The following is a 14,810-nucleotide window of genomic DNA, read 5'->3' as shown; positions in this document are numbered from 1 at the left end:
AATACTATACCCCAAATACATCTATAAAAAACTGAAAAAACCATATCAGCCTAAATACAGAAGATTCAAACACACAACACCTACATTCTTCTAGCATCTGTAAACAAACATATATCTTGCCCTTCCTGCTCTTACTGATCACTCACTCACTCACTCACTCACTCACTCACTCACTCACTCACTCACTCACTCACTCACTCACTCATGCATTAAATATGTTCAAACAACCATTTCTCTAATCACACTCACTTTTTTTTCTCTCTTAATGAAACTTGATGTACAAACCAGAACAACAATATAGATGAACAAAACCTTCTCAGTAGTAAAATGATGGCCAGGCAGGAATGGTAGCTCAGGAGGAAGTCTTGGGGCACTGCCAGGTGGACCTAAGAATAGTTAAGCTGGCATGGTCCCTGCCTCCACAATCACTGCCTTACTGTCTGCTCAGCTCTCACCCAACTACTCAAATCCTTGATCATTAACCAACATTTCTCTTTAAAAGTGAGAGAATAAAGCCTTCTACATCATTCCGACACCATCTGTTCTTGCATATATCTCTCTCCTACAGACATGATTCTACCCACCCATCATTTATAGGCTGATATTCTCATTTATTCTCATCTTCACCAAACATAAACTATTGCATTTTCATTTAAAATTTCAAATGTTCTTGCACTCTAACTCTCACTTTCACTTTCCTCCTCATCTTCACATTCATTCTTAGCCTCACCCTCACTCTTTTTGTGCTGTTCCCTTTTAGTTTCATAAGGAAATAACTAGAAACCCCAAAAAACAGACACATTCCTCACCATATAAAGGAAACAAAACAAAGATACAGGAACACCACCAGTACCACTTTGAGACACTCCTTAAAGGTGTGTCTGCAACCCAGATACAAAACTGGTTTACTCTAGTGTCCTAAATTCCTCTTTGATTAAGTCTGACCTGGTCTACTATGCACTAGCTGTTGAAAAGTTCTCTGTCTTGATGTTATATACACAAAAACTCAGCCTAACAGCCCCTTTTGTCACTGTCTCACTTCTAATCTCTCTCCTCCTCATTCCATATCTCTCTCCTCCTCATGCCCTCTCTCTCTCTCCCTCCCTCTCTGATTGAATGACTGACATATTCAAACATTCACTAAACATGTCACTCACTCAACTATTTATTCATTCAATCACATTCATTCACCTATGCAAGCACTCACATGTTACTACTCACTTATTCAAATACATACACATGTATTTGACCACTCACTCTCTCACTAATCCAACTACATAACCATTTACTAACTCAATAATTCATTTACTCGACTCACTCACTCACTTTCACACTTATTCATCCATTGACAAAGTCACTCAACCAAACATACAGATGTTTTCCTTTATCTTTTGACTTACTTCCCTATTCTGTCAACTAATCCCTTGCTTTATTTTCACATAAGAAGATTAGATCTGTAATTGTATGCACACAATTATATCACCCCAAATGTCAATACTATTAAAAATGTTTTTAAATACAAAAGAGCTTTGAATGGACACACATCACTCTGGAGCTGTGCAAATTAGCCTTAACTTCATTTAAAGCTTTAGTGTGTGCCTCACAACGAATATGTTTACTATCTATTGAGTCCTACAGGCCATGACTCATGAGTAATGTGCAATCATGTACATTTATTTTTATCATTATCATTCCAGCATATTAACATTACAATTTGTAAAGACTATTTCTTTCTGGAATACTTACTAATTCACCAGTAATATTAATCACACTGACAAACCAAGCCAGAACAATGAAAAATGTAAGTTGTAACTACACACGATTAGTACACTCCCATTCCATGCTATGTAATAGACTAAGAACACCTACCATACCTACAAATCAATACTCTCCATAACTTCCTGTTATTTATGATGCTTTAGTGGTTATCATCACAATATTTCCACTGTTCCTGTCTTATTAAGTAAACTAACATATCAACCAAAAAAAATTACTTTCCAGTTAAAAAACTCAGTGTATAAACATTCAAACAAACCAAAATTAAAATATTTGGTCACTCCACTAATGCCATCTGGTACTGTAATCACATAATAAACATTGCTGCTTCTAAAACAGTTTCAGGATAATTGATATTTTTAATGGATGGCCAAAAAAGGGTTAGTATACTGTATCAAATAATGCTGAACTAAACAATTTTGATTTATATAATAACAAAATTTAGTTACTAGTACCAAGATTTATGAAAACAGACCATATTCAAGATCAGTTTATATGTAAGTAATAAAAAAAAAAGAAAAAACTCCCTCTGTCCTTTAATTGTTTTTTTCTGTCAGGAGTGATAATAAACTGCTACTCCTATGCAAGAATTTTTGATAAAAAATGTCACATTATAATACACTTTTATACAACTCACCAAATACCTATGCCTAACACCACAATACTTTATACTTGAACTTCTTAGTTTTTCTTTTTTCTCTAATAAATGACATGTTTGTTATATATCTATTTGTCCTTATTTCCATAAAAAGTATATGAAGTTAATAACTAATGATCACTTTTCATATATGTAACAGGTCTTTAAACAACTAAAATCAGAGTTAAAGGGAATTTAAGTTCAGCATTACATACAATATGCCTATAACTTTATCAATTACACACCATACCCAGAAATGTGCGTGCTTCACTAGCTCTACTGGGGCACACACTTCGAGCCATACATACGAGATTTTCATCATGTTGTATAAAGCAATATAACGTGTGTTGGCACTAAGAGAATCAGCAATTTCGTGCCACCTGAAAACAAACAGCATTTTCTTGAATTCAAGTACTTAGAAATGACCTAATATACCAATTCTACTGATGATACAATTCCTTTGCATAATTCCAGCATAATAGTTTAGTGAAATAAAGATAATTTTGTGAAACTTATTAAGGGAAACAACCCATCCAAGATATGGAAAGAAAAATATAGATAATAGCAAATGCTGAAACTTAGACCTAACAATATTCTCACACACATATATGCACATATATATATGAAGAATCCTTCATATGCAAAGAAACTACCCAGGCTTTAAAGCAACTGAATAAAATGTTCTCGGTGCCTGAAGGGTGTGTGATGGCTTTTGGCACAAAAATAGCAGGACATCAAGGCAAAATAGCTCTAGGGTTGCCCTTCATTCCTGTCAGCTTCTTGCACGTACATCTGCACATACCCACATATCCACTTAGATATATATAAATATCCCATTCTGACATCTTTGTGTATTAAGGAAAATACAACAATATATCCTACCTTAGCCTTTGCTCCCAAGAATACTCCATGTCTTTGCTCTTTTTGGTGAAGGTCTCCTGTAATTCAGCCATTTTTCTTTCCGATTCCTCCATCTGTGAATTTGATGAAACAAAACTACAATTTACTGTTCCATATAGATATATTAACTATTATATCCTACCATTAAAAAACACAAATGATAAGACTATATAAGTAGGGTAAGAAATCATTAAAGCAGCAAACTTTCAAGACATAACATTTTGCTGCTGAATATCAGACTGCTATTGACTGATTTCAATAACAAAATCAATTCAAAAAGAAATATCATCCAATGGAGCAACTGCTAACTGAAAAGAGAAGGAAAGAAATATACACACACACCAATCCTGAGTTATTTTACATAAATCTCTGTGACAAACTGGCACAGCTCCCTAATGACCCATCTAGTGTAGTCACACTAAAAATACTGCATACCCTCCATCAAAAAATTCTCCGTAACTGAAACTCTTAATCAATTACAAAACTTTGAGGTTAAAATAATTGTGTACACTGTATATATATTCTCTTGGAAATACTAAATACACAAATGCCTCAATGAAGTACTCAGTTATCAAGGAGTAAATTATTAGGACTGCCTGACATCATGTGATCCCTATTCTTTGGGTTTTCATAAAAAAATTATCTTTATTACTATTAGTATAATTCATAATGCTATTATTTTAATAATAACAGCAACAACTTGGATATTTTTCTTAATATTTAAAAAATGTAATAAACAGGTGAGGTCAGGTAGGCCTAGTAATTGGATCCTAAATGACAGTAACTGAATCCTTTATGGCTATGTTCTTATGGTACCACATATGAGAAACAAAATAAAACTAGAGAGGGTAGTGTATGTGCCTGGTTCCAATAGGCTAAAAAAAATTGCTGTCATCCAAAGAAAATCCAAAATAAAGGACTTGATCAAGACCTTAATACTTGAAAATTGCATCCGGCTAAGACATTCTCTCTTTTATCACTGACTCACTGGAACTATGGTGTGAGTGTACTTAATTTACCCTAGCCTAGGGTGTTCATAAGTACCACTCAAATAATGGAAAAATCTAAGTTACTGGTCTACTACATTCCCCATGCATTTTTATTTATTAACAGTGACCTGCTATGGATTTTTACATAAGTCAAAATTCTTTTCTTTAACACAAAACTACAAAGAGACTTTGCATTTTCATGAAAATTTGCTGCATGAACAGGGTACTTAAAATATATTGATAAAAACCTTGTGCAGAAAATAAAAAGTATTTCAAATGCACCACCTAATAAAATATGCTTAATTTAAATATAGCAAAAGATCTGTCAAATCTATATAATGTAAAGAATATAACTAACAAAAACAAAATAATTGCATATACTAGTTTGTTCTAAAAAATGTTTTACAAATATGTCTGGGTTGATTTAATGTAAAAGTATATCAAAATCATAATATACATCTTCCTCACCTGCCTGACAAGTCGTTCTTCTGCTGACATTGTGGCATGAACTTGTTCTGATAGCTTCTTCTCCAAATCATGTTTCTCCTGTAAACTGCTCTCAATCTTCACCTTCAGAGACTCCTCGTTATTGTGCATCTGTTCCTCCAGCTGTTCTGTCTTAGCCTCAAACTCAGTTACAACTTTCTTCAATGACTCTTCTTTAGACTTCAATTCATTCTGTAAATCTTCAACCCTTTTCTCAAGCTCTGTAAGTAGAGTCTTCTTTTCACTCAACAATTTCTCAATCTTCTCATCCTTCTGTTTTATAGAAGCCTGTAAATCACTGATGGTTTTCAACAGATCACTATTCTTGGTTTCTAGAGTCTGGTTGATTTTTTCAATTTCACACATTTTATCATTCTGCTCTTTACTATGTTTCTGATAACCTTCTTTCAGTTTTCCAAGACTTTCCCGTAATTTAGAAACTTCCCCCTCAGCTGTAACAGAAGCCTTCAGAATATCTTCTTTAGCTCTATTATATTCTTCTTCTTTTTCTTTATTTTCCTCTGTCAACCTTCTCACTTCTTCCACAAGTCTCTCTGCATTCTTCTTCGCTGCAGCTGCTTCTTCTTTCACCTTTATCTCTTCTTCACGTAAGGCTGTCAGCTCCATGCGCATCTTCCCCATTGCAACTTTAGCTTTCTCTAGCAATGCATTCAACTTGTTCTTCTCCTCACCTGCAGCTGTTAGCTCAACCTCTCTGCTGTTAATGTCAGACTCCAGTTCTGCTACACGGCTATTAAGTTCTTCATTTCCTTTCTGGACATTATCCAGTAAGGTCTGGCATTCTATTTCCTTACCTTGCAAACTCTTTTCTAAATCCTTTATTTTACAAGCAAGCTCTTTATTCTTGTCTTCTTTCATCTGAAGTTCATTTTTCATATCTTCATTCATCTGAATCAAGTTACCATATGTCTTCAATTCCTCATTTAGCTTTTCCACTCTTTCCTTGTATTCATCTGATTTGACTTTCAAACTTTCTTCCAGTTCAGAAACCTTCTTACTAAGGTCTTCATTTATTTTGTTTTTTTCCTCCATCTGAATAGACCAGTCTTTGTTAAGCTTGTCCATCTTCTCAGTTAAAGTAATAAGCTCACCAAAAGCTTGCTTGCTGATGCTGTCCATGCTTTCCTTGGATTCCTTTACTTCATCATTTAGCTGATCCTTCTCCTTTTTCAAATCTTCATTTTCACTCTCAAGAATCAAGAGTTTCTGGTTAGTTTCCTCTTTTTCCAATTTGGTCTGCTGCAAATAACTCATGATATTTTCCTTTTCTTCCTTCAAAACTTCAATTTCTTTACTATGAGCCTGCTTCTGCAGTTCCCTTTCTTTCTCTTGTTCCTCAAGCTGGTTTTGAAGAGACATCTTTTCATTACATGTACTCTTTATTTCCTCAATGAGCTTGGTATTTTTCTCTTCACTTATATTTAATCTTGCTTGCAGATCATTAAGTTTTAGTAAGGTCTCCTCAATGGTTTTCTGTTGCTCATTTACCTTTTCTGTTACAATTGCCTTCTCTGTTTTTAATGCTTCTGAAACAGCTTTGAGGTCATTGTTTTCCTTTTGAATGTCACAAAGCATAGCCTCCAGCTTCTCATTGGTTTCTTTTAGCCTCATTACTTCCTGAGATGCAGCTGAAGCACTATCTGTACAATCTGACTGTACTTTTTGCAAGTTTTCAACCTGCCTCTGGAGGTCCTGTTCCTTCATGTTCACCTCCTTACACTGGGCTTCCAGATCCTTTTTACTATCAGTTAGTTCTCTTATTTGTTCTCCTAATTGATCATTAGCACTCTGTAAGCCACTAATCTTCCCCTCTAATTCCATTTTCAAACTTTCTAAAGTGGATATTCTACCTTCTAGTTCTGAGTTATACTTTTGAATTGTAAATACTTTGCCTTCCTGTTCTTCCCTTGAGCTTTCAGACAAAGAAAGTTTGGATTCTAGGTCTGTTTTGCAATTCTCAAGAGAGTTAATTCTTTCTTCCATATCAATTTTACACCTTTCTAAATCAGTAATCTTACCCTCCATTTCAATTTTAGAACTTTCTAATACAGACACATTTTCCTCCAGCTCCTTTTTCTGGCTCTTCAGAGCAGTCAACATTTGTTCTGTCTCTGCTTTATCACTGTTCAAACAAGAGACACTATTGTCAAGCTCTCCTTTCTCTTTCATTAACTGCTGTATTTTCTCTTCTAACTGCAGTTTAACTTGGCCAATTTCATTTAACTGGGTTTCTAAGGCAGTTCTTGATTCCTTTAATTCTAGGGTTCTTGATTCTAATTCCTGTATCTTTGTTTTTACCTCATGTTTAATGGAAGCTACAGCAGCTTCACTGTCCTGCTCTTTACCATCATCAGCTCTTTCACTGTTTTGAAGTTCCTGGACAGTGATATAAATTTAAATATACATAAATATACATATAAATACAGATATACAAAGAAAATCCAACTATACACTATACAAATGTAATGGATATTTCTACCACAGTATAAATATATTATTTCTGACAAAGATATATTTGAAACCAACAAAATACATCTCTTGTATTGTGGAAATATTAATTTTCATTCATACCTTTTCTACACTGTGAGTGTATGTGTGTATGAATGTTTGTGTATGACTGTGTGCATATGAATGTTTGTATTTGTAAGTGTATTTGTGTATGTGCGTGCAAGTTGCACGTGCGTGCATGCGTGTGTGTGTGCATGCGTATGAGTATGAGTATAAGTAAGTGTATGTGAGAGTGATTGTGACAAAGTGAGTGAATCTGTGTGAGTGCATCTAAATGTGTGGGTATTAATAAGTCTCTATGTGTTCATGTTTGTGTGGGCATATGTTTGCATGTGGGTGGGTGTGCACTTATGTATGCCTACACCTGAATTTGCGCTTGTGCTTTTGAGTGTATACATATCCATTTTATGAATGTGTGTGTGTGTGTGTATAGTTGTATCTTTGTGGTTGTGTGTGTGATTAAGTGTGGTTGTGTACATGTGTGTATGGTTGTGTAGATGTGTGTGTGGTTGTGTACGTGTTTGTGTGGTTGTGTATGTGTGTGTGGTTGTGCATGTGTGTGTGGTTGTGCATGTGTGTGTGGTTGTGTATGTGTGTGTGGTTGTGTATGTGTGTGTGGTTGTGTATGTGTATGTGTATGTGTATTTGTGAATGTGGTTGTGTGCTTATGTGTGTGGTGGTGTACATGTGTGTGTGGTTATGTACGTGAGTGTGTGATTATGTACGTGTGTGTGGTTGTGTATGTGAGTGTGTGATTATGTACATGTGTGTGGTTGTGTATGTGAGTGTGTGGTTTTGTACGTGTGTGTGTGTGGTTGTAGACATGTGTGTGGTTGTGTTCATATGTGTGTGTGTAGTTGTGTAAGTATGTATGGTTGTGTACATATATGTGTGGATGTGTATGTATGTGTGGTTGAATATATATGTGTGTGGCTGAGTGTGCTTCTGCATGTGCACGTACATGTGTATGTGTGTGCATGTATGTGTGTGTGCGTGTGTTTGCATGTTCGTGTGCATGTGTGTGTGTGTGTGCATGAGCGTGTGCATGTGCGTGTGTGTGTGCATGAGTGTGTGCATATGCGTTTGCGTGTGCATGTGTATATACACATGTCAATGTGCCTGTGTGTGTATGTGCATGTGTGTGTGTGTGTGTGTGTGTGTATGTGCATGTGCATGTGTATTGTGGGTGAATGTGTCTGTGGATGCCTGTGTGTACATGAGCATGCGTATGTGAATTGTGGGTGCATGTGTATTGTGGGTGCTGTGTAATGTGGGTGCATGTGTGTGGGTGTATGTGTGTGGGTCCATGTGTGTGTGGGTGGATGTGTGTCAGGGTACTTGTGTGAGTGCGTGGGTGCTTGTGTGAGTGCGTGGGTGCTTGTGTGGGTGGGTGCTTGTGTGGGTGGGTGCTTGTGTGGGTGGGTGCTTGTGTGGGTGGGTGCTTGTGTGGGTGGGTGCTTGTGGGGGTGGGTGCTTGTGGGGGTGGGTGCTTGTGGGGGTGGGTGCTTGTGGGGGTGGGTGCTTGTGGGGGTGGGTGCTTGTGGGGGTGGGTGCTTGTGTGGGTGGGTGCTTGTGTGGGTGGGTGCTTGAGTGGGTCAGTGCTTGTGTGAGTGGGTGCTTGTGTGGGTGGGTGCTTGTGTGGGTGGGTGCTTGTGTGAGTGGGTGCTTGTGTGGGTGGGTGCTTGTGTGAGTGGGTGCTTGTGTGAGTGGGTGCTTGTGTGGGTGGGTGCTTGTGTGAGTGGGTGCTTGTGAGCGTGGGTGCTTGTGTGCTTGTGTGGGTGGGTGCTTGTGTACTTGTGTGGGTGGGTGCTTGTGTGGGTGGGTGCTTGTGTACTTGTGTGGGTGGGTGCTTGTATACTTGTGTGGGTGGGTGCTTGTGTAATTGTGTGGGTGGGTGCTTGTGAGCATGGGTGCTTGTGTGCTTGTGTGGGTGGGTGCTTGTGTGAGTGGGTGCTTGTGAGTGTGGGTCCTTGTGTGCTTGTGTGGGTGGGTGCTTGTGTGCTTGTGTGGGTGGGTGCTTGTGTGGGTGGGTGCTTATGAGGGTGGGTGCTTGTGGGGGTGGGTGCTTGTGGGGGTGGGTGCTTGTGGGGGTGGGTGCTTGTGGGGGTGGGTGCTTGTGTGGGTGGGTGCTTGTGGGGGTGGGTGCTTGTGGGGGTGGGTGCTTGTGGGGGTGGGTGCTTGTGGGGGTGGGTGCTTGTGGGGGTGGGTGCTTGTGGGGGTGGGTGCTTGTGTGGGTGGGTGCTTGAGTGGGTGGGTGCTTGTGTGGGTGGGTGCTTGTGTGGGTGGGTGCTTGTGTGAGTGGGTGCTTGTGTGGGTGGGTGCTTGTGTGAGTGGGTGCTTGTGTGAGTGGGTGCTTGTGTGGGTGGGTGCTTGTGTGAGTGGGTGCTTGTGTGAGTGGGTGCTTGTGAGCATGGGTGCTTGTGTGCTTGTGTGGGTGGGTGCTTGTGTACTTGTGTGGGTGGGTACTTGTGTGGGTGGGTGCTTGTGTGGGTGGGTGCTTGTGTACTTGTGTGGGTGGGTGCTTGTATACTTGTGTGGGTGGGTGCTTGTGTAATTGTGTGGGTGGGTGCTTGTGAGCATGGGTGCTTGTGTGCTTGTGTGGGTGGGTGCTTGTGTGAGTGGGTGCTTGTGAGTGTGGGTCCTTGTGTGCTTGTGTGGGTGGGTGCTTGTGTGCTTGTGTGGGTGGGTGCTTGTGTGGGTGGGTGCTTATGAGGGTGGGTGCTTGTGGGGGTGGGTGCTTGTGGGGGTAGGTGCTTTTGGGGGTGGGTGCTTGTGGGGGTGGGTGCTTGTGGGGGTGGGTGCTTGTGGGGGTGGGTACTTGTGGGGGTGGGTGCTTGTGGGGGTGGGTGCTTGTGGGGGTGGGTGCTTGTGGGGGTGGGTGCTTGTGGGGGTGGGTGCTTGTGGGGGTGGGTGCTTGTGGGGGTGGGTGCTTGTGGGGGTGGGTGCTTGTGTGGGTGGGTGCTTGTGTGGGTGGGTGCTTGAGTGGGTGGGTGCTTGTGTGGGTGGGTGCTTGTGTGGGTGGGTGCTTGTGTGAGTGGGTGCTTGTGTGGGTGGGTGCTTGTGTGGGTGGGTGCTTGTGTACTTGTGTGGGTGGGTGCTTGTATACTTGTGTGGGTGGGTGCTTGTGTAATTGTGTGGGTGGGTGCTTGTGAGCATGGGTGCTTGTGTGCTTGTGTGGGTGGGTGCTTGTGTGAGTGGGTGCTTGTGAGTGTGGGTCCTTGTGTGCTTGTGTGGGTGGGTGCTTGTGTGCTTGTGTGGGTGGGTGCTTGTGGGGGTGGGTGCTTGTGGGGGTGGGTGCTTGTGGGGGTGGGTGCTTGTGGGGGTAGGTGCTTTTGGGGGTGGGTGCTTGTGGGGGTGGGTGCTTGTGGGGGTGGGTGCTTGTGGGGGTGGGTACTTGTGGGGGTGGGTGCTTGTGGGGGTGGGTGCTTGTGGGGGTGGGTGCTTGTGGGGGTGGGTGCTTGTGGGGGTGGGTGCTTGTGGGGGTGGGTGCTTGTGGGGGTGGGTGCTTGTGTGGGTGGGTGCTTGTGTGGGTGGGTGCTTGAGTGGGTGGGTGCTTGTGTGGGTGGGTGCTTGTGTGGGTGGGTGCTTGTGTGAGTGGGTGCTTGTGTGGGTGGGTGCTTGTGTGAGTGGGTGCTTGTATGAGTGGGTGCTTGTGTGGGTGGGTGCTTGTGTGAGTGGGTGCTTGTGAGCGTGGGTGCTTGTGTGCTTGTGTGGGTGGGTGCTTGTGTACTTGTGTGGGTGGGTGCTTGTGTGGGTGGGTGCTTGTGTACTTGTGTGGGTGGGTGCTTGTATACTTGTGTGGGTGGGTGCTTGTGTAATTGTGTGGGTGGGTGCTTGTGAGCATGGGTGCTTGTGTGCTTGTGTGGGTGGGTGCTTGTGTGAGTGGGTGCTTGTGAGTGTGGGTCCTTGTGTGCTTGTGTGGGTGGGTGCTTGTGTGCTTGTGTGGGTGGGTGCTTGTGTGGGTGGGTGCTTATGAGGGTGGGTGCTTGTGGGGGTGGGTGCTTGTGGGGGTGGGTGCTTGTGGGGGTGGGTTCTTGTGGGGGTGGGTGCTTGTGGGGGTGGGTGCTTGTGGGGGTGGGTGCTTGTGGGGGTAGGTGCTTTTGGGGGTGGGTGCTTGTGGGGGTGGGTGCTTGTGGGGGTGGGTGCTTGTGGGGGTGGGTACTTGTGGGGGTGGGTACTTGTGGGGGTGGGTACTTGTGGGGGTGGGTGCTTGTGGGGGTGGGTGCATGTGGGGGTGGGTGCTTGTGGGGGTGGGTGCTTGTGGGGGTGGGTGCTTGTGTGGGTGGGTGCTTGTGTGCGTGGGTGCTTGTGTGGGTGGGTGCTTGAGTGGGTGGGTGCTTGTGTGGGTGGGTGCTTGAGTGGGTGGGTGCTTGTGTCGGTGGGTGCTTGTGTGGGTGCATGCTTGTGTGGGTGTGTGCTTGTGTCAGTGGGTGCTTGTGTGGGTGGGGGCTTGTGTGGGTGGGTGCTTGTGTGAGTGGGTGCTTGAGTGGGTGGGTCCTTGTGTGAGTGCGTGCTTGTGAGTGTGGGTGCTTATGTGCTTGTGTGGGTGGGTGCTTATGTGCTTGTGTGGGTGGGTGCTTGTGTACTTGTGTGGGTGGGTGCTTGTGTACTTGTGTGGGTGGGTGCTTGTGTACTTGTGTGGGTGGGTGCTTGTGAGCATGGGTGCTTGTGTGCTTGTGTGGGTGCTTGTGTGCTTGTGTGGGTGGGTGCTTGTGTGCTTGTGAGCATGGGTGCTTGTGTGCTTGTGTGGGTGAGTGCTTGTGTGGGTGGGTGCTTGTGTGGGTGGGTACTTGTGTGGGTGGGTGCTTGTGTGGGTGGGTGCTTGTGTGAGTGGGTGCTTGTGTGGGTGGGTGCTTGTGTGAGTGGGTGCTTGTGTGGGTGGGTGCTTGTGTGAATGGGTGCTTGTGAGTGTGGGTGCTTGTGTGCTTGTGTGGGTGGGTGCTTGTGTGCTTGTGTGGGTGGGTGCTTGTGTGCTTGTGTGGGTGGGTGCTTGTGTGGGTGGGTGCTTGTGTGCTTGTGTGGGTGGGTGCTTGTGAGCATGGGTGCTTGTGTGCTTGTGTGGGTGGGTGCTTGTGTGGGTGGGTGCTTGTGTGAGTGGGTGCTTGTGAGCGTGGGTGCTTGTGTGCTTGTGTGGGTGAGTGCTTGTGTGCTTGTGTGGGTGGGTGCTTGTGTGCTTGTGTGGGTGGGTGCTTGTGTGGGTGGGTGCTTGTGTGCTTGTGTGGGTGGGTACTTGTGTGGGTGGGTGCTTGTGTGGGTGGGTGCTTGTGTGGGTGGGTGCTTGTATGGGTGGGTGCTTGTGTGGGTGGGTGCTTGTGTGGGTGGGTGCTTGTATGGGTGGGTGCTTGTGGGGGAGGGTGCTTGTGGGGGTGGGTGCTTGTGGGGGTGGGTGCTTGTGTGGGTGGGTGCTTGTGTGGGTGGGTGCTTGTGTGGGTGGGTGCTTGTGTGGGTGGGTGCTTGTGTGGGTGGGTGCTTGTGTGGGTGGGTACTTGTGTGGGTGGGTGCTTGTGTGGGTGGGTGCTTGTGTGGGTGGGTGCTTGTGTGGGTGGGTGCTTGTGGGGGTGGGTGCTTGTGTGGGTGGGTGCTTGTGTGGGTGGGTGCTTGTGGGGGTGGGTGCTTGTGTGGGTGGGTGCTTGTGTGGGTGGGTGCTTGTGTGGGTGGGTGCTTGTGTGGGTGGGTGCTTGTGTGGGTGGGTGCTTGTGTGGGTGGGTGCTTGTGTGGGTGGGTGCTTGTGTGGGTGGGTGCTTGTGTGGGTGGGTGTTTTTGTGGGTGGGTGCTTGTGTGGGTGGGTGCTTATGTGGGTGGGTGCTTATGTGGGTGGGTGCTTATGTGGGTGGGTGCTTATGTGGGTGGGTGCTTATGTGGGTGGGTGCTTATGTGGGTGGGTGCTTATGTGGGTGGGTGCTTGTGTGGGTAGGTGTTATCATGGGTGGGTATAAATCTCATATTCTGGATAAATAAACAAAGAAAATTCAGCATCAAAACACTTGAAAAAAATATAGCACATAACCACAGCCAAATCTGCACTACCTGAAGTGTCAGCTCCTTTTCCTGTATCTCCTGCTGTTTGTGGTGAAGTTCCTCCTGCCATCTGGACTCCCTTTCTTCGATTTGCTTTTCCAAGGTAGCCACAGCTTGTTTACTCCTCTCTGTCTCTGCTTCTTTGGCCTGTAACTCCTCAAACAACTGTTTCTTGGTCTCTGCCATACTCAAGGCAGAGGATTCCATACTTGAACGTAAGGAATCCAATTCCTTCTGATGCTCTTCCTACAGACAAAGAAACAACCAAATCAGATCAAGTTACAGATACATGTTCAGATTTAGTTGTATACCAATAAAAAGTGAATGAGATGAACATATCATTTGATATTAGTACAAGAGAACCAAAACCTGAAAAACAGTGACACCCTTTTGTTATTGTTTTAACATAATTCACTGAAAGTAGGTAGAATATCTTAAAGCACATACTTTCATGATGTCCAGTTGCTTTATCTTGTCCTGGAGTTGGTTCGTAGCAATATCTCTCTCTTGGGTCAAAACGACAATGCGCTCCTTATTTCCACGGATGTTGTCCATACACCGAGCCAGCAAGGATTTGTGTTTGGCAACATCACCTAAAATCCACATTTGATGCTAAACTCAGTTCTTTAACATATCAGATATCTATAGATACATACCCTCTGTATATGTTAGTACAATAAAATATGTATACGTCTTCAACACATATAACAAGCACAAGTCAGTTAATTCCATATCAAACTGACTACCCATCTCTCTGCATTTTCTGCCTTACCAAAGTAATATTGGTGTAAGAGTGCCTACAGTCTAAGTAAAATATCTATAACAATAACAATCAATTATGATGATAATTTTCATCAGCAAAAATTAACTCTAAATACTATAAATAGATAAAATAATAACAATAAAATAGATAATAATAATAAAAACAATAATAATAGTAGCAATAGTAGTAATAATAGTAATAGTAATAGTAATAGTAATTAATTGTAATTGTAATTGTAATTGTAATTGTAATTGTAATTGTAATAATAATTAGTAATAGTAATAGTAATAGTAATAGTAATAGTAATAGTAATATAGTAATAGTAATAGTAATAGTAATAGTAATAGTAATAGTAATAGTAATAGTAATAGTAATAGTAATAGTAATAGTAATAGTAATAGTAATAGTAATAGTAATAATAATAATAATAATAATAATAATAATAATAATAATAATAATAATAATAATAATAACAACAACAACAATAATGATAATAATGATAGTAATAATAATAATAATCATAATAATAATAATCTTAACAATAATCATAATAATAACAATAATCATACTATCAATAACAATAACAATAACAATAACAATAACAATAACAATAACAATAACAATAACAATAACAATAATAATAATAATAATAATAATAATAATAATAATAATAATAATAATAATAATAATAATAATAATAATAATAATAATA

General features: G+C 42.4%; 1 protein-coding gene across 2 annotated transcripts in view; it reads right to left on the bottom strand.

Moving 5' to 3' along the window:
• Positions 1 to 14,810, bottom strand: part of LOC113827533 (uncharacterized) — a gene marked incomplete in the record, with an annotated part of 132,083 nt that overhangs the window by 47,779 nt on the left and 69,494 nt on the right. For both annotated transcript variants that reach the window (XM_070132145.1, XM_070132146.1), the window contains 5 exon segments: positions 2,722 to 2,793; positions 3,296 to 3,387; positions 4,771 to 7,185; positions 13,345 to 13,581; positions 13,783 to 13,928. In XM_070132145.1, coding sequence (XP_069988246.1) covers positions 2,722 to 2,793; positions 3,296 to 3,387; positions 4,771 to 7,185; positions 13,345 to 13,581; positions 13,783 to 13,928 — 2,962 coding nt within the window.

This window comes from Penaeus vannamei, chromosome 17 (genome assembly GCF_042767895.1).
Source record: "Penaeus vannamei isolate JL-2024 chromosome 17, ASM4276789v1, whole genome shotgun sequence".
Classification (NCBI taxonomy): domain Eukaryota; kingdom Metazoa; phylum Arthropoda; class Malacostraca; order Decapoda; family Penaeidae; genus Penaeus; species Penaeus vannamei.
The sequence above is the reverse complement of the archived record's forward strand: the minus strand, read 5'-3'. Positions and strand labels throughout refer to the sequence as shown.